The 26,980-nt window shown below is 28.6% G+C and overlaps 2 protein-coding genes across 2 annotated transcripts; one reads left to right on the forward strand and one right to left on the reverse strand.

The window, feature by feature from the left end:
• Positions 1–559: 559 nt before the first annotated feature.
• LOC107438071 (diacylglycerol lipase-beta) lies at positions 560–22,020 on the reverse strand. Its single transcript, XM_016050242.4, has 12 exons — positions 21,819–22,020; positions 18,837–18,938; positions 18,482–18,647; positions 16,071–16,220; positions 13,747–13,943; positions 11,689–11,782; positions 11,466–11,610; positions 8,795–8,975; positions 6,743–7,388; positions 4,392–4,538; positions 3,644–3,762; positions 560–855 (listed from the first exon to the last, which is right to left on the reverse strand). Exons 2-12 carry the CDS (start codon positions 18,929–18,931, stop codon positions 720–722), a joined length of 2,076 nt encoding a protein of 691 aa, XP_015905728.1. The 5' UTR covers positions 18,932–18,938; positions 21,819–22,020; the 3' UTR covers positions 560–719.
• Positions 22,021–22,373: 353 nt separating this feature from the next.
• Positions 22,374–26,633, forward strand: LOC139426453 (uncharacterized). Its single transcript, XM_071185364.2, has one exon. It carries the CDS (start codon positions 22,565–22,567, stop codon positions 24,299–24,301), a length of 1,737 nt encoding a protein of 578 aa, XP_071041465.2. The 5' UTR covers positions 22,374–22,564; the 3' UTR covers positions 24,302–26,633.
• Positions 26,634–26,980: the final 347 nt, after the last annotated feature.

Consider the following 26,980-nt stretch of genomic DNA (forward strand, 5'->3'; position numbering starts at 1 on the left):
TGAAGCCGGTATTTACAAACCACACTATTACCTGTTTGATAGCCCTTGACCATAAACACTAGTGCAATAACACCGGGTAATAGTTCATAACCGTAAAAAAATACTAATGTCAGGAATACCAGGCAATGACCTTTAAAGTAAAAAAAAAAATCATTATAGTGAATCCTAATATCACAAGGGGCTTGTGGGCACTATACCTATATATATCACCTAATAATATATTGCTTTACCAATATATATTGTAAATTTTGGTTTTATGGTTTCAGCCAAATAAAGCATTGAAGATACTCCAGGCTTTAACTGATAAAAACCCCATCCTTAAGGTTTATCTTTCCTTCACGCTTTATCCATAACAAAATTCACACTAAAAATAATGTGCTTTATAAAATAAAACAATAAAGACAGCACCAAAACTAAAAAAGTAGGACATCAATAGTATCTATATGTATTAGATAAATAGACTATCTACTGTAAGTCATATTGTAAAGATACATTTTTGTACAATATAAATAAAAACATAAAAATATTCTCTGAATATTTTTCACCAACAAATACTTGCCATAAATCTCCTTTTTTACTAGAATTAATTGAGACCATTTCTTATAACTTGTGAATTAGGCTCTTTGGAGAAAACTTTGAAATGGCAAATCGTACGTATTTCCATTTTATTGATTATAAAAACATTTTGTATCACTTTCACTACTAGAGGAAAGTATGTGTTATGGAAAGTTTCCAGAACTCCCTATTAACTGCTTTAGACCAGAGTGCACAGTGTAAGGCATGTGGTCAGTAACCATTCTAGGACTTATAATAATTTGGTTAAAGTAGTCAGCGGTCACCCATCTTCCAGTGTAGCTGAAAGGAAAAAAGAGTAATGTTATAAAAATCATACGAACTTACAATATATAACAGAACTTTACAATGGTAATTTCAAAGTCATCCAATTCAGAGGGTAATTGTTCGCAGAATTGAATTATAACTCAATGCGCAAACAATTTGCTAGTACAAAAAATTTATATAAAAGATAAAGAAAATAATAATACAAGTTCCTATGAAAATATTTTTGGTAAAAATCTTAGGCTAACAAAGAATGGTGAGATTGAATATCATACAAAATTTTGTAGGGCATTGATGGGATAGAATCTTACACAGAATCATGGAATATATTTTTTATACAATAGAATCTTGCACTGATAAAGTATTATACAACAGAATCTCCAAATGACTAAGTATTGTATAATGGAATATTACATTGACAAAGTATCATGGGATAGAATGCTCTACTGGCAAGGTATAATGTAACAGAATCTCATATGGACAAAGTATGTAACAGAATCCACATGAGAACAAATTCTCATGTAATAGAATCCACATCAAAGTATCATGCAACAGAAATTCATATAGATAAAACGTAATGTAACAGAATGTTACACTGATCATGGGATAAAATGTCCTACTGACAATGCATCATGCAACAGAATCCACATGGACAAAGTATTCTGGAATCTCATATAGATAATGTGTTATGTAATAGAATGTCACACTGACAAAGTATCATGGAATGCAATCTAACATGGACGAAGTAATGTGAGATAACATCTTATACAAACAAAGCATTATGAGGCAGAATCCTTCTTAAACAAAATAATAATATTTAAGGTATTTTGTCACGAATTTCTGTGCCAGGCGTTTATTAACAAGTCTATCAATAGTAGAAAAGGAAATTGTTTGGTCTACCCGTTACTCACAAAATAATAATATATATTAACAAATGAAGTAGCGGATTTTATTTAATAAATAACAGGGTTTTATTTCAATTACATGACAAATATAGTAAGTAAATTTTTGTGTAGTACTAAAAAAAATGGACACTCTGAATACCTTTTGATCTAATGATCGGATCTCTACGTTCTAAAACTCGATTTTAATGGTGACCTCAAATAATGCTAATTTAATTGGTGCAGGCGATATTTTAAGTTATGAAATCAGACACAAGCAAATGCTTTCTCTGAATAAACGTACCTCTTTTTCCACGGATTCGGATTTTTGATCCCCAAAATATAAAGGGCAGCCATAATCTGGGAAATATGGCCCCCATGGTTTGCTCAGGGGTGCAATCCAAAGTTTGGACCCCCTAATGTTAATTTTATTTTTTGCATATTCGGCCATATCACGAAAACTTAAACCAATTGAAAAATCTTTGCACTCAATTCTATCATTTATTTATCCAAAGATAATTCCAGAAAAAAAAATTTTTTTAATTAAATATTTATCATTTTTATTGTTTTATTTAAGAAAGTTCAAAAAAATTTTGAATTCTAACGCATAAAATTTTTTGCATCATTTTAAAGAACACAATTTTACATGGCAAAATATAAATTTTGAGCAAAATCAGTTAATTAGTTCCTAAGAAATTGAATATCAAAAAAGCCAGATATTTAAAATTTGATTTCTCACGAACGATTCGATCGATTTTGAGCAAATTTTATATTTTGCCATGTGAAATTATATTCTTTAAAATGATGCAAAAACTTGTAATACCTCACAATTAAAAAAAAATTTTGAACATTCTTAAATATAATAAAAAAAATAATAAATATTTACTAAAATTTTTTTTTGTATGGAATTATCTGTAGATAAACAAATTTTATAATTGCGAGTAAAATTTTTTCAATTCGCTTAAAAAGTTCTAGAGTTATAGTAAAATACGTAAAGAATAAAATGTAACATTAAAGGGTCCAAACTTGAGCGCTATCCTGACCAAACTACTGGGACCATATTTTAGGGTTCAGAAATTTAAAACCGTAAAAAAAGGGTATGTTTATTCAGAGAAAATATGCTTTTGTGTCTGATTCCGCAACTTAAAATATCCTCTGCACTTAGCATATTGGAGGTCACCCCCTCAAGCTTATAAGATTGAGTCCTAGAACGTGAAGATCCGATTATTAGATCAAAAGTTACTCAGGGTGAGTTTTTTTGCGCACTGTACATTTATGTACCAAGAAAGGAAAAAAACTTTATGCCACTTTTTTTCAATAATAACAGTAAAAATAAAAAGAGTTACATGAAATAAAAAGGCACTAGGGCTCCAAACAGTCAAATAACGTAACACTGATATGCTTAGTGTTTTTAAAACAGTAACACTTAAATGTTTAGTGTTTTATTCAAAGTTTCCTGGACAGTATGTTAAGTATATTGAAAAATATAAAGAAAATGATTTCAATTGTAAATTACAATTTTTTTATTGTTAGAAGCAATTTATAAAAGAAAAATTAAATCTTTTTTCCATTCATTACATTTGAATTTTTTTACAAAGATTTTGAAAATATTGATTGTTAAGTGTGCCAAATTAGTCTTTATTAACATTTTTGTAACTGGGAAATATTTTAAAAATGATACTTAGCTTAGGAAAAATGGTTAAAGCTGTTTGCTTCAAATAAAATTTTACCTGTCCAAGTAAAAAATAAATAAATAAAAGTGATGATTATTATTATAATTAAGGTGATGTAACTCAGTTTTCTATAAAATGAATTTTCAATCGTTTGATATATTTTCAGGATTTAATACTGTTTGAGTTATAAAAACTCCACTGTATTGGCATACAGTGGAGTACAATATATATTAAGTACAAAATAAGAGCTACCTGGAGTCTGTAGGTGTTAAGTGCAGTATGCGACCAGGAATATACAGTGGAACAGGGGCTGATGGGCGTGAGTGTGTTGTATTTTGACCACTACTCATACTGCCTTCAGATGAACCCTCCTGAAATTATTACAAAACAATTCTTATTTTAACATTACAGTTTTTGAAAATTTGATTCTTTCAATAACATAGTATTTCAAGTTCTTGAAAATATTTTTCAAGAACTCCTGAAATTATTATAAAACAATTCATATTTTAACATTACAGTTTTTGAAAATTCCATTCTTTCAATAACATACTATAGCAAGCTCTTGAAATTTTTATTTTTATTCTGAAATATAGAGAATTTCCTATGAAGACTGCCTTTAATATATATTTTTGAAATCTTTATTAAAAAAAAAGACGTAAAATTAGGGCTTGCATACTAAAATTTAAGTGTGGAGAGAAAATTCAATCAGATTTTGTTGAAAAATCACTGAGGAAAAAGAGATTAAAAACATCAAAACCTGTTTGATTGCTGCAGGGAAATCGAAAGTGCTTTTAATAGTTGCCTTTAAACTCCCCTTAATTTGCTTACAAAATGAAATAGGTGTCAGTGTTTTCAGTTTTTAATTTCTCAATAACGATTTATTAAATTTTAACACTGTCTTAGTTAATAATTATGTCAATTTAACACATGTAAATATTATTGTACCAAATTGTTTTTTTTTCATTTTCAAAATATTAAAGTTAAAAAGTAAAAAAAATACCTGTGAACTATTTGTAGTATAATTTCCACTAGAATTTGTATGACCAAAATTCTCCAATAAAGGCCTAGATAAAGGAGCAGTAGTTGTATCTGAGTGAGACTGTTTCTTTCCCAGACAATGAAACAATTTTTGTAAAAATATTTTATACTGAAAATAGAAAGTAAGTATTCACAAAATATACTTTTAAAACAAACGCATAAGATAAAAATAGAGGGTATAATATTTCAAATCAATGCTACATAACCAGTGCAAGCCCTTTTGGCACGATGGGCAAGGTGGCAAAATAAAATAGTACCCTCTTATGAGTCCTGCCTTGCTTTCTGGGGTTTTTCGAAAAAAAAATTAATTTTATTTTCTTGATGTTTTTTATTCTTTATCCCTCATCCATTTATACCTCTTTTACAGTTGAAGAGGAAGGAGATCCTTTTTCAATCAATATGAAGAGGGACTTTTAAAACAATAAAATTGTAATTTTCACAAGTTCCTTGGGAATTTCTCCCACATCATTCAGGGCATCTATATTCAAGCTCAATGGCAAAATTGCCCATGAGCAATGGCGCAACACAGACGGTCAGAGACAAGCAAAAGAGCTGAATCGTGACTGTCCCAGCGTATGTCAAAAAGAGCTCCTTAAGCTAAACAGGAACAGTTTGAGGAAAATCATTTGTCTTCTAATTGGACACTGCACCCTCAGGAGACACCTATATATAATGGGTACTGAATCTCATCCTCTTTGTCGAGGTTGTCATCGTCAGGGCATCTATATTCAAGCTCTATGGCAAAATTGCCCACGAGCAATGGCGCAACTCAGATGGTCAGAGACATGCTAAAGAGCTGGATCATTACTGTCCTAGTGTATGTCAAAAAGAGCTCCTTAAGCTAAACAGGAACAGTTTGAGGAAGTTCATTGGTCTTCTAATTGGACACTGCACCTTCAGGAGAAACCTATATATAATGGGTACTGAATCTAATTCTCTTTGTCGAGGTTGTCATTTTCAGGGCATCTATATTCAAGCTCTATGGCAAAATTGCCTATGAGCAATGGCACAACTCAGATGGTCAGAGACAAGCTTAAGAGCTGGATCAGTACTGTCCTAGTGTACGTCAAAAAAAGCTCCTTAAGCTAAACAGAAACAGTTTGAGGAAGATCAATGGTCTTCTAATTGGACACTGCACCCCCAGGAGACACCTATATATAATGGGTACTGAATCTAATCCTCTTTGTCAAGGTTGTCATCTTGAAGAAGAAACCTCATGACATATACTTTGTAATTGTGAGGTTTATTCTGCTCAAAGATTTGAGCATTTAGGGCAACATTGCATTAAGGCCTGGGAACTGCAAGACATTCCTGTCTGGTGTTTGCGCATCTTCATTTCAGCTATAAGGTTTTCCAGTTAATCACAATTTAGGGTTTGGGTACAATACTGGTATTTAAGGCAATTGAGATAGTTTGGCACCCTTAGTTACTCACTAAAAGGGGGGTCGATCCTCCTTGTTGACAATCATTTAAAATTTAGTACTTTTTTTTACATTCTTCCATTTAAGTTTTAATAAACCATCCATGTAAATTGTGCTAAATGTTAGAAAAATGAAACGATATTTTATCCACTTCATACATCGATTTTACATAGAATTATCATTACTTTATGTTGTTTGCATTTCCAAATAAATATTTAAATAAAAGTAAAAGTTTTTTTAACAGCTTAGCATTAACAAAATAAAATCTTTTCAAAATTAAAATTATTTAAAATGTTTGATAGGCATCAACATCTTTTAAAAATGACGAAGGTTATTTGTTGTGCGTTTTTATTTCTTTAAAAGATGGAGCATGGGAACAAAATACAAAAACAAATAATATAGAAACTTTTAGTTTAAATTTAAAATAATTACTTTTATAAATAATACTTTTCTGAGTTAATGTTAAAATCCTAATTGTTAGTTTCAAGTTTCTTAACTTCAGAGTATATTCAAGAGCTATAACCTATTATTAGACAATAACAACAGTTTTTCCTTTTTTAACATCCATCCCAAATTAATTAACAACATCTTAATTAACAACCCAATCTAACATTACATTTATAATTAATACAAAAACTACACAATACATTAGTATATAAAGAAATAACTTATCATAATTACACAATGAATTTTTAATGCATTTTTATTAGACAATGCATACATTATTTTGTAGGGATTTTATTTGTAGGAACAAAAAATATTTTTATTAAATTTCAGTTTAAGAGACTCAGACGTTCTGGTAAAAAATTGTAGCACTGATTACATAAAACCTTAAACTTTAAATTTAAATTAATAAAATACATGCATAAATTTAAAAGCAACCATCACTCACTTTTGGCTGTTCGCAATCTAAAATACAACTAAGTATCTTTCTTTTCATATCTTCTACATTTGGCACACTCAATCTTGGCACTATATCATCCCCCAAGGTCACTGACATAACAAAATCTTCTGAGTATTTAACAGCTTCGAAACTCAGAAGGCCACCTGGCGGACTGAAGCAGAAACAACGGAGGTTTGGATAAATAGGACGAAGGAGCATTGAAAGAAGAGCAGCAGTCCCTGCACCTAAACTATGGCCTGTTATTGTGAGTGAATAACTTTGATGGAGTGCAAATGCATCGCTCAGGGCATGGCTCTCTTCCAATTTATTCTTAACAAACATAGCAGCCCTCAGCATGCCTCGATGACAGAAAATACCTTGAGGGCAATTGTCGGTAAAAAGTCGATCACACTCAGCCGTAAGATCTGTCAATAAATCTGATAGAGTCAGAGTTCCTCTAATGGCAACAACGACAGAACAGGTTTGGTGATCAATAGCTACATAGAAGGGTATCTCATAGACTCTATTGTGGAAAGAGACAAAAATCAAATCTTCATCGGTGAGGCCTGTGACATATTTTAAAGCAGCGGTATGGCACTGGCAACAGTTATCATCAACAATATAGCTCGGAGGTTTGCAACAGCAGGCACAGCACCTATAAAAAAGACATAAAAAAGTTGATTCAATTGAATTAAATTATGATAGAACACAGCATTTGAGTATTGATAACAAAAATCTTTTATATTAAAATAAATACTATTAATAATTTTTTGAAATTTCAATGTTAATAAATATAACACAGTGAAAGCACAAAAAAATTAAAAATTTAGTGATAGGTGTAGTTTTGGGGACAAAAGCAACTCTAAATATATATTACTTAATTAATCAACTATTCCACGGTAAGTAGGAAGTAGATATAAAAAAGTTTTCATTCCTCATTTTTTGTAATTTAAACGTTTAGAGAATATATATATAATATATAGAATATATATTAGAGAATATATACATATATATATATATTAGAGAATATATATATATATATACATTAGAAGAAGATAATCAATAACCCCCTTGAACACGCATTAAAACTACGGCACTGATTATTATGAACATATCATAACCATTTAAGCAATCAACATTTTTCAAAAACATAGTATTTAAATATGATAATAAATTTTCGTATCATTTCTTAGACATAAATGAATGTTAAAAGTCTGGAAATATTATCTATTAATATCGATTTAAAAATATAGATTTGTTGGGATTATAAATTATCCGTATTTGATTATAATTAGAAAAATGCAAGATAAATACATTTTTTATATGTCCTTTTAAATACCTATAACTAAAGTTTTTTTTTTTAAAAATGCATTCTCTTAATGAATGCAAAAAATAGCACTTTAAAACCCTTTGATGCAGATTGGACACCCGTGTCCCGTTTATATATTTTTTCCTAGTCTTCTAAGTACAAGCAAAAAATACATTTTGCTATTTTTTAATTATAAAAAACAGTCTAGTAGTTACTAAAAAAACAGGTTAGATTATTGGAATTATATTTGTACCAAAATATAAAATAAAAAAAAAGTTTTTTGAAATTTTGCCCTATTTTAAGGGTCAGGATTTCAAATATGTAAAAAAAAAATACATGTTTATTCAGAGAAAGTACGTTTTTGTGTCTGATTTCATAACTTAATTAATAGTTAGCACTAATTAATTAGCATATTTGAGGTCATCCCGGGGAACCGTTAAGTTTGACACTTAGTTTGTGAAAATCCGATCATTAGAACAAAAGTCATTCATGGTGATATCGTTTTTTTGCCGAGTGTACACTTAGATTGTTGCATAGATAAATATTTTACATAACATATACCGACATAAATATAAAAACATGCAGTGTAGCTAGGAGCCGGCACAGATCCTATGCAATTCTCAAACCTTACTTCCTCTAAGAGTTTGCCTTAACCTTTTTTGAGATATCCTGCAGAATAAATATATTATGCAAAAGACCAGTTACAGTTGCATATGCAGAATAAATAAACATTAAAGACGAGTTACAGTTACCTGATGTCTCTCCATATTTGGCACATTCCTGCGAAACAGTTGGTGTAAAGAAACATAGGCCAGCCGTAGCTTCCTTCAGCAAATTTCATAAAATGACAGGCAAGCTCAAGTGTCATCCAAAACTGGTTGGCAGGAGGAGTTAAGACACCAGGACTAGAAATAATGCTACCTTGAACAGCACCTGTCAAACAATCAAAAATCCTATGTAATGAAAATTTGAAGTTTAGATTAATATACAGTGGAAAGTCCTGTATCTGGAATGGTCAAGACTTCTAAAAGTTCGGAAAATAGATTTTTCTGGATAATAAATCTTTTAAGTAAACAGATATTGAAACATGTGTAATTAAATAAAAAAATAACTGATAAACAATAATTAAATTAATTTCATACATCAATCTTTTTTATAGGTTGAATAACATTTAAAAAACTAAAGAATATTTAGTACAATAATACAGTCGGACTTCTATTTAACAAACCTCCATTTAGCGAATTTCTCTATTTTGCGATTTTTTTCGAGGAACCAAGAACATTTTGGAAATTTCTTTGTGAAATAACTTCCAAATAGCGAAGTGAATTTTCTATTTAATGAATTTTTCTTTAAGATCCACTCTCCCTATTTTCCAAAATATTTCGTAACATTTCAAACTTGTGAACAGATTTCATGGAAGAAATTACCTTGAATTGATTTTCGCAGCCACTTTAAGACAAAGCGGTAAAATCCTTTTCCCTTTTTATTTGCATTTCATGCAGGAATCTATGCCAAAAATCAATTTACGAGAAAGCATAACAGAAATTTCTAAAGCTTGGAACTATGATGTTACAGATAGTACTATTCGTAACAGTTTTGCTAAAGCTGTATTCTTAGTCAGCGCGGAGAATTCGGAAAGGGCGGAGGACGAGAATGACATTCTTTTAGAACCTTTATTGAATGGTTAAAAAAATGCGGGTACAGCTAAGAGAGAACCACAAAATTAATGATGAAGTACTGACTAATGATTTTCTTTTTATTGATTCTGAAGCTGCAATCATGGAAACATTAACTGAATCGGATATTTAGGACAGTGTGAAAAATAAAAATACTACAACAATAAATTGTGAGGGAGACAAAGATGAAGAAATCACCAAACCTTCATATGATAAAATGCAAAAATCCTAGTGTTTATCAATTTAAAACCTGTTTTGTGCTGTGTAGTATATCAAATGGCGATTTTCTATTTAACAAATTTTCCAGATAACGAACTTTTTATCAGGATTTAGAGACTTTGTTAAATAGAGGTTCGACTAAATATACATATTATGTAAAAAATACCAGTTAGAGTTATATTCTTTACCTGATATCTCTCCATATTTGGCACCAGATAATACTTAACACACTAGAACTTTTATTTATTTGATAAAGAACAATGGATATCCAACAAATCTAATTAAATTCCATATAAAATCATTGAATTTCTTGTATCTTATAATTATTAATGACTTTGTTAAAAAAATTTTGTTAATTAAATTCATATTTTTATCAAATGCAAATTCAATTCGGGCAAATCTGTAGCTAAAAATCTTCTAATATTTAATAAAGAATTTTTTTCAATAAATGTCAATTTTTCTAAAAATCATCAAAATTAAAATGCTATAATTGAAACATGACCTTTTATTAATTATAAAGTTTGAATTATCCAGTATAATATTACTACTAAAATGTTTCAAATAATTTTTGCAAGATGTCATAAAGGGGAAGAACATTTAAATTCACTATTCACTTTATATATTGCATTTTGTGTTTTATTCTGCATTTTTCTTTAATTTTTATTTTCTTTCTTTTGCAGTTTTTTTGCTTAGTACGTCTTATATTCATGTCTTTCTTCTTTTTTTTTGGTGCTCCTTACACTTGGTATAATTATACTAGTGTCTATGAATATTATATTAACACTCAAATCTTCTCAATCTAAAATCTTCAAATTAATGATTTTTTAAGATGGCATTTAAAAACATAAGCACTAATTAGAAAATTTTCTAAGACCTTCAAAATCTCTAGTAATTTTGGCTTTTTAATTATCAAGAATAGTATGTCTTTACCAAGAGTTATTTTATTCCTGCCAAGAAGTTATTTTATAACAGTCGTTGAACAACCGACACAATTTTGAGCTTAAAACTACCAATGTTCAACTCTGTAGCCTTGTAATTTTGAACCCAATCCAGAAGACAAGGAAATCAAGTATGGGGAGAAATTTGTCTTAGTGGAGGACTTTTTGATGGAACTAATCCGCATTTCCGTTACATGGAGTGGAAAACCACAAAAACAGCCCACGGTTAGCCTGACGGGCAGCGGACTATAACCCGTGATCTATCTACAACTGAGGATATTTTACGTCCGCACTGTGGTCAAGTGAAATTCGTATTGACCAGCAATAGCTGCTACGGCTCAAAGAAAGTAATCATACTTTTGTATTCATAATTGTAATTGAAACATTTGCAAACTGTGTGCCAAAAAGTAAATAATAACTGTAAGTAATAAACTATGACGCATGAAAAGCTTACACCCATTTATGAAACTTGTTTATCTGTAGATAATTTCATGCTAAAATTGATCAAATAAATTAAGACAAGTTTTTGCCTGATTCTTTAACTAATTAGAACATTTATAGTGTCCATTTAACATATGCTAAATACCTACCAGTGCTAGTTAATGAATCGGGTGACTGAATGGAGTAATTCTCAGAATGTTGTGAGGTAGAAACTCTGTTAGCATTTTCAGCTGCCTGCTTCTGTTGAAGAAGGATTAGACCAACAGCAATATCTGAAGGAACAAGGTCCACATCCTGGAAAAAATGATAAAATTTGATAATGCGATTTAGTCTTGCGTTAACAGAAACTTAAGCCAAAAAGGTAATACTCACTTCAAAATGGTAAGTTAACAATTTGGAAATTGTGGAAAAAGCACTTTTACTCTGCTCATCTTGGCTAGTGAAACAGCAACAAAGCATACGTAGCCTAGAAAAAGTTCATATAATAAATTGATTTGATTGATAGAAACATAAATAACAAGTTGCAGCTACGATAATTTATAAGACTTACTGCCGATCCAAACATAAAACATTAATTGAGACTTAACTTTTTAGGAAAACTGACAGGAATATCAAAGGATAACATTCAAACCATCTCAGAAAGTTTTTTTTGGAATGTATTAGTATTAAAATATAAAAAATGTTATTTACTTGTTAAACGTAATAAATGTTATTTATTATATGAGTTAAAGTAATTATTTTTTAAAAAATACATTTAGATTTCAATTGTTATGAAACTTTACTTTCAAAGATTTTTAAGTATTTTTGAATATATATATAGGTAGATAGATAGACAGATATAAAACGCTGCATATCAATTTCAAGGACAGCTAACAAATCGTCTAACTATTACTGATATCAATGATACTTAATTAATTGTGGTAATAGGTATAACTAGCATTGTGATAATAGGCAATAGGTGCTGTGGTAAAAGTACTAACATAAAAGGGCTGAACTAAATTATGAAAACACTTCTATACTAACACATTTTTTTTATATTTCTCAAGAAATACTTAAGAGAATAATTTTGTAACTTTAAAAGTGTGCAAGTTTTGCAATTTCTCACACATCAATGAAGTTCAAAGCTTTTAGAGGTTTGAGGGATTTTTTACTTAACACTTTCTTAAACTGAAGGACTATTTAATAAAATTAAACAAAATTTTTAGAGTTATTTTTAACTAATAACAAATATATTATTTTGAAATGTGAAAAAAATTCTTAAAAAACTGCACAATATATGAGCATTAAAAGTAATCCTTTCATGCTGTGGGAATACATTTAAAAAACGTTTTTCAAAATTTTGTTCTGAATCACATTTAGTAACATATAAAAAATAAATAAATTCCGATTTAAATATCTTGAAAATTTAAAATGCTTCTAAAAATTTCCCAAGTAGTTTTTGTAAATTGAGAAAGAAAGTTGTGAATGGAAAGGGGTTTTCCGCATATTATATTCTATACTATTACCTAAGATTCATTATTAAACATGACATTGACACTATATATAACGATTCCCTATTGAAGTATGTTTTATTTCACATGCTTTCTTTTTTTATACTAACACATTTTGCTGTCTGGACCATCATTGCAGGGTATTATCATTTGCCATTAAATTTTAATATATGATACTAAATGAAGCTTATGAAAAACCACTTATCAATCAGAGCTTTCTTAAAAAAAATTACGAAAGCTACTTAAAACTTTTTATATTTTCAAGTTATTAAAATCGAACTTTTTACGTAGGTTACCAAACACGATTTAGAACAAAATTATGAAATTTTTTTTTTATTGTTTTCTGCTCATGGACAATATGAAAAAAATACTTTGAATATTTATATCTTGTGCAATTTTGAACGATTTTTCTTCAAATTTTAAAATTATTTGTTTTTATTAACAAAAAACTACTCTAAAAATTTTGTCATTTTTAATGAATATTTCTGCTGTTATAGTACGAAAACACAAGACAGAAAAATTAATTTTTTATAAAAATATCCATATTTCCATAAATATTTTAGCTAAGCTTACGCAATTTTGTTCAGTTATTGCATGATTTAACGAAAAAAAATTTCGCAAGCTACAAACTTATTGTTATATTTTTTGGAATCGGGTGTTCATGAACACTCTTCTTGGTTCAGAATTGCTTAGCCCCACAAACCACTAAAAGCTTTAAATTTTATTGATGTATTTGAGAAATTGTATGATCTAAACACTTCAGAAGTTATTCTCTAATTTCTTGCGAAATATGAAAAAATAAGTTAGAATAGAAGTGTTTCCATTATTTTGCCAATCTCTGTAAGTACTGTGGTAATAGGTTTTTAACTGCCCTTGAAAATGTTAAGAACCAATATAACTAGTAAGGGTGAATTATAATACATTGCCTAGATAAACTTACCTCCACTCCCAAACTTTCTTCGCCCTTTCCACGTTATCAGAATTTAGGTTAATATAAAGAGCTTGAGGCTGGCCATGTTCAACATCAGCAACTCGATGCCTGCTTCCATTATTGCGATAAGAATTAATGGGATCAAAAACTAACAAAACAGCAAGAAGCAAGACTCCAAATAAAATCCAACTACAAATAGCAATAATCTGTAAATGGAAATAATTATATGTAAAATAACTGCATACTAAAAATGATTACTTATAGCTACAATAAAATAATTTTTTTTTTAAACATTTAAGTATTTACACTATTTGAATGAATTGCAATGGCATAGTACTATTAAAGTACTGAACCCTCATTGTTAATTACTGGCGTTCCAACACCAGCATTAGTTTGAGGCTCACCTAGTTTCAGATAGATATATCAACTAAAAAATAAAAGCAGCTGGTTTGCAATATTAACCTTTACCTCCATTATACTCTTGGTCACAAAATTTAGTAGACCACCATAAGCTCCCCCTGGTTCATAACCGACTGTTGCAAAAATGCTTTATATCATTTGTAAATTTTTAAAAAAATGTTTTAATTTTTAAATTTAACTGCAAGGAATTCAAATTAATAGGTGAACAAAATATTGAAAGGTTTTATTTAGAATAAATATATTGTGTTTTGATTGCAGTACTTACTGTTATAAGTTATCGTTAGTACAAACTGATTTTAAATTAGCAATTACAACTTGAAGTTAACCCTGTAGGATTGCATTTACAAACCATTTGCTCTAATTTGTAATTCATATCAAATTCATATCAAATTCAACTAAAACAAAAAATAGCATATAAAATAGAGGCACTCATTTGTTATTCATTCAAGGCTCCTCTCACAGATAAATTGAAAGAGAAGTGTTATGAAATTAAAACAAAAAATGCTGTAGTGCTAAAAGGTATGACATTTCATATTCAGTCGCATGTCGTTTGCTTAAATAGGGAATAAATTACCATTATTTTTTAAGTATGTTTCGGTACTTAAGCATCAATTGAAAGAATCTGTATCTAAAAAGTCCATGTACCTTTATTTAATTTTTAAAAAAAATACCAAGAATTTTTAACGTTTTAATTTTTCACAATAGAGTTGTAAATTATTATCAATCTAAATATTGATTTCAATTCTTTTATGCTACAATTTAGGTAAATTAATTAAAACTAAAATATATGTGAATAATCGTCTGATCTTACCTTATAATTTTTTAATTATTATTTTTAATATTTGTTATTACTTGCAAGGGAGCAGAATATGACTAATCATGGGAACGGGATTTTGAGGGAAATTCAGGGAGCAATAGAAAAATTTTGAATTAAACAAGTTTCTACAAGATTTTTTATTGTTAAAAAATGTGCTGATTTGCAAAAAAAAAAAAAAAATTCCTTATTAAAAGAACAATAAATGTCAATTTGTTTATTTATTAGTTTGAATTCCTTAAGTTTATGAGCAGGACCTTTAATAAATTATTACTATTTCAATACATTTTGATTTTTATTATTTTTAACGCATAAGCTCATTTATTCAAGAATTGTGTAAAATCAAATGATTTTTTTGCTTACATAAACTTCACTTTCCAAAAATATTTTTAAAAAGTCATTGTACTAAAAAAAAAAAGCAACAGATTTAAAACTACTTGCAGGTAATCGCATGCTTCTGGGAAAAGAAGAGTTATAATGGGAATAATAGAAAAATGATTTTACATATAATGAATAAGATGACTAAGTATTATTTTTATAAGATAATTGTTTTTGTATCTTTATTTTCTACAATAAAAAAATTAATGGATCGGATAAATTGCAATTTTACACACGTATATTTATAATTTAATATTTTCTATACCAAAGTTTGGATTTTTGGCAGCAATTGTCAAAACAAAAAGAGTTTAATGCTAAAGTAATTCAAAAGCATAATTGATCGATCACTTGTAATTTTATATGTATGCTTACTTATAAATGTACTTCATATTTATAATAGCTAATAATTATCTTTACAATAAAATTTTAGGTTTTTGAAAATTGTCAAAAACTATGTTAAAAAGGGTTTTTTGAGACTGCGGTTAAAACCATGATTAAAATTGTTACTTGACAAAAAGTTGTCAACAAAACTTGCCATTAAAGTCTATATGTTGTGCAAGATAATTTTGAATGGTGACCAAGCTGGTCACCACAGGCGACTAGTTCCACTATAATTCTCTTTCCCAATTCTTTATCTGGATATAATTTTGTAGCTCCTTGTTGTAAATTTAGATATAGACTCTGTAATATAAATAAATGCACAAAATAACTTTATAATCACCTGAACTGAAATTACGACTTCATGTGGTTCACATAAATGATCTTGAGAAGCAAATGCCCATTTAGTACCAAGAGCGTTCCATACAATTTCTGGTATCATAACTAGCAATCTTAGATATAAAATTTTACTAAGATGACGTCTAGGCCTCGTCTGAAAAATTATAAAAGAAACAATATTAAATAATGATTGTAGAAACTTAGAATAAAATTAAAATTCAGATGTTAATAAGCAGAAAATAGTATGAATTTAAAAAATTGGTAAAATCCTAGTATACTTTACACATTTTGTGTGATTTTGAAAAATATCACCAATACCGAAATGACATGTTGATGCTTGCTGCCAAAAATTGACGCAAGCAAAAACATAGAAAATTGCAAATGCATAAACATGCTATAAGAAAAGGGTAATTTTCGTTTAACCAGGAACAAAAATATTTCTTTTGAAATTTTTGTTTCATTTTATTTAATTTTTACATCTTTAAAAAATAAATAAAATGAAAGAAAAAAAAAGTTGATGGAGGTATATATTTTTTGATGACGTTTTGCATGCTTCCGGCTAACCGAAAAGTACCAAAAAGTATACAAATCAAAATTTAGCCCACATCCAAACATTGTCAAATAAACCGGATAATGTATACTATTATTAAAGAAAAAATTTTATTACAAGAGGAGAAAATAAATAATAATAAAACAAGAGAAAATTGTGATTGCATTATTGCATTGCTGGTTATCCAATGGTTAAAAAAATTTTTTTTTTAAGATATACTTTTATAAATGCTACAATATTTCAATCATGGATTGCAAAAATTATATCAATTGATGTTTGTCCTCTTGTTGTCCAATGGGCTGGTTTGGTTTTCAATTCCAGTTAATATACATTTCGTACAATGCCACAAAATTATTTTTCTTTTTGGGTATTCATACTTATATTAAAATTGCTGTCAAGAACTGCCACCTAGTTATGAAAAAGTTAATCATAAAAAGTTCATAAAAATAACTTAAATTAATATTATGTAAAATCCTTAAAAACAAAAAGAAAAACATCAGTCTGGAAAATAAAAAATTCTTGTAAGTTTAAAAATTATAACCAGTTTTTTTTCTTATTAATGCTTATGTTGATTTTTAGAACTTATTATTTGCGATTATGGTGTTCAAGTTGATCTAGTCAAAAAATGCGCGCTCCTACAAAGTTCGGTTATACACAATAATTCCATTGAAAAAATTTGACTATATTGCAAGAAAACTAAAATTGAAAGAACAGCAACTAGGACTATTCTAACAAACATTCAAAGGGGTAACATTATGCCAAAGAAATTATTTAAAAAATTGAAAAAATCATTTTAATTTTGTTTAGTTTATCAATATTCACCGCTTCATATTAGTATAAAAGAAGATATTTATGATGCTAAACTTGAAATGTGAGGCTTTGGCTTTTAGAATTTTGTGTTAAATTTGGTTGTTAGGAATGGGATTTTATATTTTCATAATAGTGTAAAACAATATTATAATAATTAAAATACGGTAAAATTAAAACAATATTTACTATGTAATTACATGATGAAATCGCAATTGATAAAAATAGTTGTTTTTGCCTGTATTTTGACAAAAAATAAAAAGTTGTTTTAGTAGCCTATTCTACAAAAGAGTCATTTTAGTAGCCCTTTTAGTTGCCACTTGCAGCCTTGCACAAAAGAGCAAATAAATAAGCACTTTTAATCAAAAACAATTTTGAATAAAAAACAATGAGAAAATAACATTACCTACTGAAGAAAAAATAGAAACTACATTGAGAATCTGGCAGATTGAGCAGTGTAAACAAAATGACAGAAAGTATGGAATAAATAGATCAGTTAATTAGTTTAGTTAACAGTTTAACTAGCTATATAACTGATAAATAATTTTTAGCTCAGTCAGGAGTCAGCTGGTCAATGACAATTTAAAAATTTGGATCACCACCGAGAGAAAGCATGACTCGACTTCCTCAATTCTTGAAATTAGCAATATATATTTAGTTTTATTAAGAAGAATTAATATTTGATTTTATTATTATTTTACAGATCTATTTATTCAATCTCTCATTTTATTTGTAAGGCTTGGCCAGCTAGAATTACAATGTATAGCACTTGAAAATAGACAGTTTTTTAAAATTAATTTTAATTGCTATTTGCTTCTTTAGCAATTTGATTTTATTTAAAACTTTCTCTCCATATATTTATATTATTTCTGAAAATTGGAGCATGCTCAAATCACTTCAACCCTTAAGTTGAAAATTCTAAGAGGAGATTGTTTCGAACTGCTTCAGCTTTTAAGCCGTACGCATTTGTTTGACGGTTGACAGTTTTGGGAAAATTTAGATAATTAGTTAGTGATTAATTAATGATTTGCAATACAAAATAATAATTTGGAGCTTACCTGAGTGATGGTCCCTCTAGAGCTAATCCACCCAATTAGCAAGTCTAAGAATAAAATAAATAGCAATATCACCAACGAAAACAACAGATAAGTGTGCAATAGCCGTTCTCCCTTGCATTTTAAGTGGGTTCTGTGAGTTATAAATGTAACAAGGATAGCTACAAACCTAAAATTTTAAACATTAAAACAGGTAAATGCTTTGTAAATAAATATAAAATTACTTAAAACAATCAATTCAAAATATGTAAAAAATAATGAAATAGAATGAAAATTACATTTTTAGATGTACTCAAGCAATAATTATCATTTAAATAGCATTTACATAGAAAGATTATATAAAAAATGAATAATTTACCATAATAATGTTACAATGAATTCCCCAATAGCAGTAAAAACAAAATCATCACTGCCAATGCGCCAGCGGCGTCTGAACATAATAAGACCAGGCATTTTCCCCCTAAAAAGAGTAAAAATCATGTAAGAAAAATAATTATATAACTTGTTGATTATATTTTGCAACCTTAGGATTGATTTCTGACTAAATAAGCTTAACAGTGTCTTACTGATTCTTTTAAAACGTTTTAGCGCTTTATATAACTTTTTAAGTTGAAACTCTATTAAATTAATCGAATGAATAGTAATTTATGAAACATGAAAGCATGCTCGATAGAAAAGAAAAAGAATGATGCAAGATTTTACATAACATAATACAGTAGGGAACAAATTATCCGGAACGATCGGGACCATCGCTATTCCGGATAGCTGATCTTTCCGGTTTTCTGAATCGCTACAATAAGCCGTTTTTTTATTGTTAAACCCAACTAAAAAAGAAATATTTGGAAATAATCTTAAAAATAAGAAAAAACGATGAAGTAATACACTAATGATTATTTCTAAAATGATGGTAAGGTAAACATCTTTCAAAAAAGAAAGAAAAATTCTAGAACATTATGAGGAAAAAAAATTTTTTTTTAAAATGGCCTGGAAAATTTATTGAATTTTGTTCCGGTTTTTTGGTTTTCTGATATCCGGATAATGGGTTCTGTACTGTACTTCATTATCAGAGAATTATGTAATTTCAATCTTAACATAATCTTTATAAATTTTATTAACTCTTAAATATGTGTCAATGTTTAGGAATAAATGTATTATGTAAGCATATTTTTAGGCAATTTTTGATTCAGTTTCCCTTTGGTCACCAAAACTAAGGAAATCACAATCCCTTTATTCCTCACTTCAGCTTTAGCCATAGTAATATAATTTTAGGATTGAATTCAAATAAAGATATATCTTTGCGTAAACAAAATTTACATTTTAATTCCTTTTATAAAATTTGAAGTAGAATATTTTTAATCATTTGTATTTGCCTTCATCATTTGTATTTGTAATCATTTGTATTTGCCTATATTTGTAATAATTTGTATTTGCCTTCTTTGTTAAAACCCTTGACATTAAAGAAATTTTATCCAAGTGTAATTCTTTCTAAATTTTTTGTTAAACACAATATTTTTTTTACTTGGAAAAAAGAAAGACATTTTAATGTCTAATGTAATCATTGCTCTTTTCTCTCCTCTTCCCTTGACAGCAAAAATAAGTAAATCACTAAACTTCCCCCTTAGGTGCTTACACAATATTTAAATATCTTTGTGTTATAAAAATCTAGAAAAAAGTAAATGAAAAAAATATTTTTTTTCCCTTGACATTTCAAGAGGAACTTTTAGAGGATTGGAACAACAAAATATATATATATATATATATATAGTGTTCATTGATTACAGATTTTAATAGCAAAAAGAGCTTAAATAACTACACAATCCTAAATTTAATGTACAGAGGAAACCTTGATAACTTTTTGGAGCCAACTATAACCAAGTAGTCAAAATGCTACTTAACTTGCAATGAATTTTAAAAAAAGTTAATAAATTGCCTGGAAGCCACGATTAAGTATATTCTCTGGGTTTGTATTTCTTTTTTTTCCAATTTCATTTACACAATTAGGATATTTTCAATGCCATATCTGTTTTCTCAATTGAAACCACCAAATGTTAGCGTGCAGTTTTTTGCTAGCAATAAATTGAAAAGAAATATCAATAGATTGTGACTAGCCAAGGATTTAATACTAGCTTTAACCAACGAATTTGCTTCATTTTGTGATTTTTTTTTTTCCAGTTGTTTCCAAGACACTTCCCAATTGCTGCCAAAACCTGATGATTGTTATAGCACGGGGAAATATATCAAAGAGTGCTTAAAAAGTAAGTCTGACACCAAATCGAAATGAACTAAAAAGAGAAAAGAATTACCTAGCCTTTGCTTTTTTTTAAAAAAAAAACCTGGGAAGCTTTTATGCCCACAGGTAATAGGAGTATCATTACTCTAGGGGTGACCTAGGTAAAAAAAAACCTTTTAACATCAGTATATAAACAAAAAACAAACAAAAAGCGAGGAAATTCAGTTTTAAAAAAAATTATAATTCTAAACTGAATTTGAAAATGAGTCAATCAACATTAATAGATTTCATTAAATATATATGCCAAATGCATATTTACTTTTAAAACTTGTGTATATAAGTTCATGGAATAAAACCTTTTTTTTTTTACTTAAATTTTATAAAAAGATTCATTCAAAAACAATTTTCACTTGGACATTGTCATATTTTACAATTAGTAAATATAATATAAAATTACAAATATCATTTAATATATAAATAAATGACAAACAATATTTGGGTTTTTACAGTTTTTGTGCTGCAGAGAGATAATAATTAACAGGGAATAATTCCTCATTGAAAATTGTAAAAACATTTTAATAAATGAGCCACAAATTAAATATAAAAATATGTTCTTTCAAAAAATGATTTCTAAATAATGGTTTATTAAGAAATAAAGTTTTAAGAAATGATTTGTTTAATTACGGTAAAATGTGATAGAAAAAACTGACTATATGTAAAAATATGATCTGTTTTATTTTTTACAGTCTTCCTCACGGAATAGAGCAATTAATAAACCATAGTATTAGAACAATTAAGTATTAAGTAAATTCTTTTAGAAAATCAACCAATTTAACAAAACCAAGATTTATTTAGCGACTTTTTATTAGCAACAATGAGTAAGGTTTTATTTATTTATTTTTTTTAAAAGGGAAAATATCAGTGGGGAATAAACATTAAAAAATGATCTGATTAATTAATATTTTTGACATGAAATACAAAAACTACTACAAAATACTCTGCATTATTATTAGATGCACACAACAACTTGAAAAATGCAAAATTAAAAAAAATATTTATCCCAAATTATACAGAACAGATGGATCTTTCTAAGTTGTATATGATACTTACGGTAGAACTGATTTTTAAGCAATTATAAGAAATAATTAGTAATAAAATGGGAATTTTATAATCAAGTGTCTACGTTTTTCATCATATTTAATATTATGATCCTGCACTTTGATCAAAATATGCCAATACCGACTAGAAAAATAGAAACAGCTGCCATAAAAGATTTAACTTCTGACATTTAAGGTTTCGTTATTTTCATTGCAGCAGAAGATGCACTTGGAGTTGAGTTGCAAACTTAAGTAGAAAATTTTTTAAAATTATTTTTATAAAATATCGTTTTCACATTTGAAAGGTTTTTTTCCTTCATCAGTTAAATCTTTTAAATTAAAATACAAAAATTAAGAAAAAGCAGCCTAAATTGTGCTAGTGAAATTATAACTTAAAAGTTTGCCTGTTCGAATAATATAATTGTTTATTTGTTTCAAACCGTTTCAGTTTATATTAAGAGCAATTTGTGAAATTTACGAACAAACACTTTTAAAAGCTGTCGAATTCACTGGCTTCACGCAGTTGATTACGCGATGATACAAGGGTTTGATTGGAGCATTCGAGTTGTGGCAGAGGGGAGGAGGAAGGAAGTGAAGCGTAAAGGCAAGCTGTTGTTGATGTTGACATTTTAAGTTACTGTTGCTTCGTATTATAAAATTTTATTTAGCTATTCAAAATGCTATATAATTGATTTCTTTTATTTATCTTACTTTTATAACATAATTATAGTTTAGTGATATCGTAATTTTTTAAAAAAAATGGAAGAAAACAATCGACCTCGTCGGGTTAATAAAACTCGACCTCCTTATGATCTAAGACGAAAAGTTTTATTAAAAAACTTTCTTCGTGAGCAAATGTCCCCCATACCTTTACAAACACCAATTGGAAGTTTAGTGAATAATGAAATTCCTCAGAATTCTTCCGAAAATGAAATTGTTGATATTGAAAATTTTGAATCCACATCCACTAGCAATGCGATGAACCTGGATGTTTCTAGTGATGCGCTTGATCCACTGAGTAGTTCTGAAATATCATCCTCTTCCGAAATGGAAATCGACGATGAAGATTCTACTGAACTAGAACACAATCGTAGCTCTCCATCTAAAAGTACACGGACATTTAATTTTACCAAAATTACAGAAATAAAGTTATCGCGATTTAATTCCCTTAAAAGAAAGAGTCCTTCTTTATCAGCCGAAGCAGTTAAAGTAATTGCTGGTAAAAACTCAGCTCAGTTAGAAGGCAAGGAAAAGCACAGTAAAAATGTTAAAGCCGAAGTGCCTGCCAGAGAATCTAAATATAATGCTTTTATGTCACCTTGGAAACGAAAGCCAACCATTGAAATGGGTAAAAAAAGAGGTATTATAAAAGCTAAAAATATGTTACAGTCGTCTAAATTTCCATTTAAACAGCAACAGCTAGATGAAAGCAAATCTTCTAAGCTGAGTAAAGTCCGAAAAATGATTGCTGTAGTTCATAATGTGATTAAAGGGGAGAGTCCAAAATTTAAAAATGTATCTTCTAGAGAAAGTTATTTTAAGAGTACAAGGCAAACACCTCCACAATATGAAAATACAAATTTTGATTTGAGGTTCTCTAGTACCAGGTCTTCCAAGTACGACTCATTTAGTAATGGAATTTCGATTGATTACGAGAATGAAGAAAACGATTCTGACATACCAGAAAGAGTACGAATGATTAAAGCTATAAAAAAAAGACAATATTGTGGAAAGTATAATACCCCACATGAGGAGTCTTTTCGCAGCAGATCAGTCCTTAAAGATCCCAACAGTTTTGTATGCAAACTTCTCAGAGGGAAGACTTTTCGCAGAAGTGTTGGAGGTGATTCGCAAGAACAAGATAGGTCTTGGGCACACAGTTCTGATATAAGCTGGTCTTTAAATGAAATCAGAAAATTGGAAAAGGCTAACAAACGCCTGAGAGAAGAAAATAAACTACTCTCAGAGAGTTTGTCGAGTGTCATGGCTGACGTTGATGTAGCTCTTGGATCTTCTCGTAAGCGATCCCGTCCTACTTATAATCCTTGCCAATCAAATATAAGCGATTCTCATATTAATAAACAGGAGCCTAAACAGTATCATAGAGATGTTGATACCCCAAGATGTAAGGTGTTGAGATCTAGATCTGTTCAAGATCGTGGAGAAAGGAGACGTGAAATCAAATCACGGTTATCTTCTCGAAGCATGTGCCATCAACAGTACTCTAGAATACCACCTAGAACTTTATATAGAGCTAAACCTTGTATAATTAATCCTCGTCCATCTGACGAAGTCCCTCTTCCGTATCCTGAATTGCCGCCCATTCTCTCAGTTTCCTCAGATCGCAACTGTGCTAAACCTATCAGTAGAAGATTCTCAATGCTTGAAAGCATGTCTAGAAAACCTCAGGTTCATCGAAGATCCAGCTTTGCTTATGAAAGTAGAACTTATAATCGTCATAATCTGCTTTCGTTACCTGCAGAAGCATTTTATTAATTTTTTTGTTTTAGTTCTTTGATATTAGTTTTAATGTATTGAAATTGGTTTTTATCTGCATTTAGTATTTGATATATTTTCATTTATTTACATTTTATTAGTTGTTAGGTTAACTAGTAAATTGACAAATCTGAAAATTAATCAGGGGTCTGTTCAGGGCAAATTTACTACCGTTTAGCGATACCTTCACAAATTTTACTTTAAGAACGGTAGTTTCACAAAATAACTTTAAAATGTTCTCATAATGAAAATAACTCTTAGAGCTAGTACTGTTAAATGCATTATTTTGTTAAATTCAGATTTAAATTTAACTATGCACAATAGGATTTTATGGATTTTAAATTTGGATAAAATTTTCAGCCCTAAACTTTGCAATAGCAAAGTTGTTTTTGAATATATATGGAAAAATATATAGAAATTTACCCGTTAAATAATTTTTATTGTGACAGTTTTTGAAAATATTTTCTCACTTTACCTTATTTATGAGTTGATTTTTTAGTTTAATTTTCACAAATTATGTCTAAATTTTTACAATAAAAGTACCTCTTAAAAAAAACCTAGACAGACCCCTGTTATATTTATATTGGTGTGGTTAATCCAGTGGTCTCCCGAAGTGATTTTAGAAGGGCGGTCCCCTGTGCCTGCTCTCTGATGCCTATAAATGTGCCCTCTTTGTCCTGTTTGTAAAAATAAGCCGCCATCCTTTAAAATTAAAAACACTGCCTTTTTATTCATATTCCATTTTTAACAACAAAAAAATCCACTGTTTAAATAATAATTGTGCACTGGTAAAATTATATGTGTTGATAGAATTAATTTTGATTATTATTACAAACATTTACTTTGTTAGGATTATTCTCAACTTGTATTCCATTTTTAACAACAAAAAAATCTCTGTTTAAATAATAATTGCACGCTGGTAAAATTATCTGTGTTGATAAAATTAATTTTGATTATTATTACAAATATTTACTTTGTTATGATTATTCTCAACTAGTTAAATTTTTATAAGTATCTTTTTTCAGGGGGAGGGATATCAACTTAAAATGTTGATTTTCTTATAATTTTCAGATTAAATTAATATAAACATCTTTCAAGTTCTTTATACATTAATAATTTTTTTTTTTGTTGAAAAAAGTTAATACTGAGAGATTGTCTATTAGCATGCCTTTAATTATTTTTATAAGCTATAAATTTTTCTCTTAATCTGATATTGAGAGAGAATTGTTTTTTGAAATGCACTTAGAATAGTATAAGAACTTAGCATAGTATAAGAGGACTTAGAATATTATAAGAGGGCAATTTAAAAATAGTTGAGAATCAGATTCAGTTATTACACATTGTGATAAATTTTTACGGTGTTGAATGAGTGCCCTTTCAAAACTTATAATGCCCTTTTCTGAGAGGCAGCGCCCTGACCTTTTTTATTCCTAGGGAGAACTCTGGTTATTATTATCTGTTTCAGTATTTTGAGTGTTATTATTTGTTAAAATTTTTATGATTATTTATACTAATGGTATACTGTGTATAAAATGAGGTATTGAGAATTGAAGTAGTTCAAGTTTAAAAATATGTACTTAAGAATATATTTTATAAGTACTTTAAACTCACATGAAGACACGAAACTTAAGATAAACATCTTACATCTAGACCTTAATTATCCAAATCAGTTAGGACCAGACCTACTTACAATGAATAAGAAATAATTGTTTGTTTTTAAATTTATTTTCATCAATTAACACTGAAAATTGTGAATATTTTTGAATAATAGTGCTACATGCATAGTATTTAATTTTATTATAGCCATTTAATGACATGCATATTCACTTGCACTATAGCTCTAAATAGCAAAATGTTTTTTTTTAATTTTTTAATTATCATCCATTTGTACAAAACACCATCTAAATCTGAATCGCTTGCTGATTTAATTGATTTTCAAAGTTTATTTACTTTGTTTATATTCCTCTCTAAGGATTTCTACTAATTCCATTTGCACAATATTATATTATATTTTTATTGCACAGACAACATAACACCTTCGTTTTAACGAAAGTGAAAACCTTAATGGCCATACCAAAATACCTTAGTAACAATCAAAATACAGATGAAAATTACTGATTTATGTTGACAAATCCAAGCAACCAACAAGACATTTTTTGTTACTTTCAGAAAATCGTAGTGATAATGAGAAAAAAACGTGTACGGGAAAAAAACTCTTTAGAATCGACTTGGTTAATAGAAGTATTTGAATGGAGGAGGTTCTACTATATTTTGAGAGAGTAAGTCATTAATAGACCAACAATTATAGTTAAAATTTTATTTTATTAAGAAATAACGCTATCTATAACTATATTTCTGGAGTGCAAAAAAATATCTGTTTTTAAAATTTAAATAGTCTTGTTACTGTTGTATTGAATTATTTTGAACCCTAATTTGTTATTTATTTGGATAAATAATATTGTAAGTTAAGGAAAGGAATACCTGATAAGGAAATTTGTTAAATGTATGCAAGTCAATATTTATTTAAAATAGAAATTAAATACAACTTGCATTTAACAATCACAACTTTATTTTTAGGATATACTCAAATTTATGCAGCCCATTATCCAAAAAATAAATAAATTAAAACTGTGCGTTCTTGTATAAACTAATACCTGCTTTAGGTATGAATCTGGAAAT

The sequence above is a fragment of the Parasteatoda tepidariorum genome, chromosome 5 (genome assembly GCF_982258835.1).
Source record: "Parasteatoda tepidariorum strain Cologne lab strain chromosome 5, Ptep-v5.0, whole genome shotgun sequence".
Taxonomy (NCBI): Eukaryota; Metazoa; Arthropoda; class Arachnida; order Araneae; family Theridiidae; genus Parasteatoda; species Parasteatoda tepidariorum.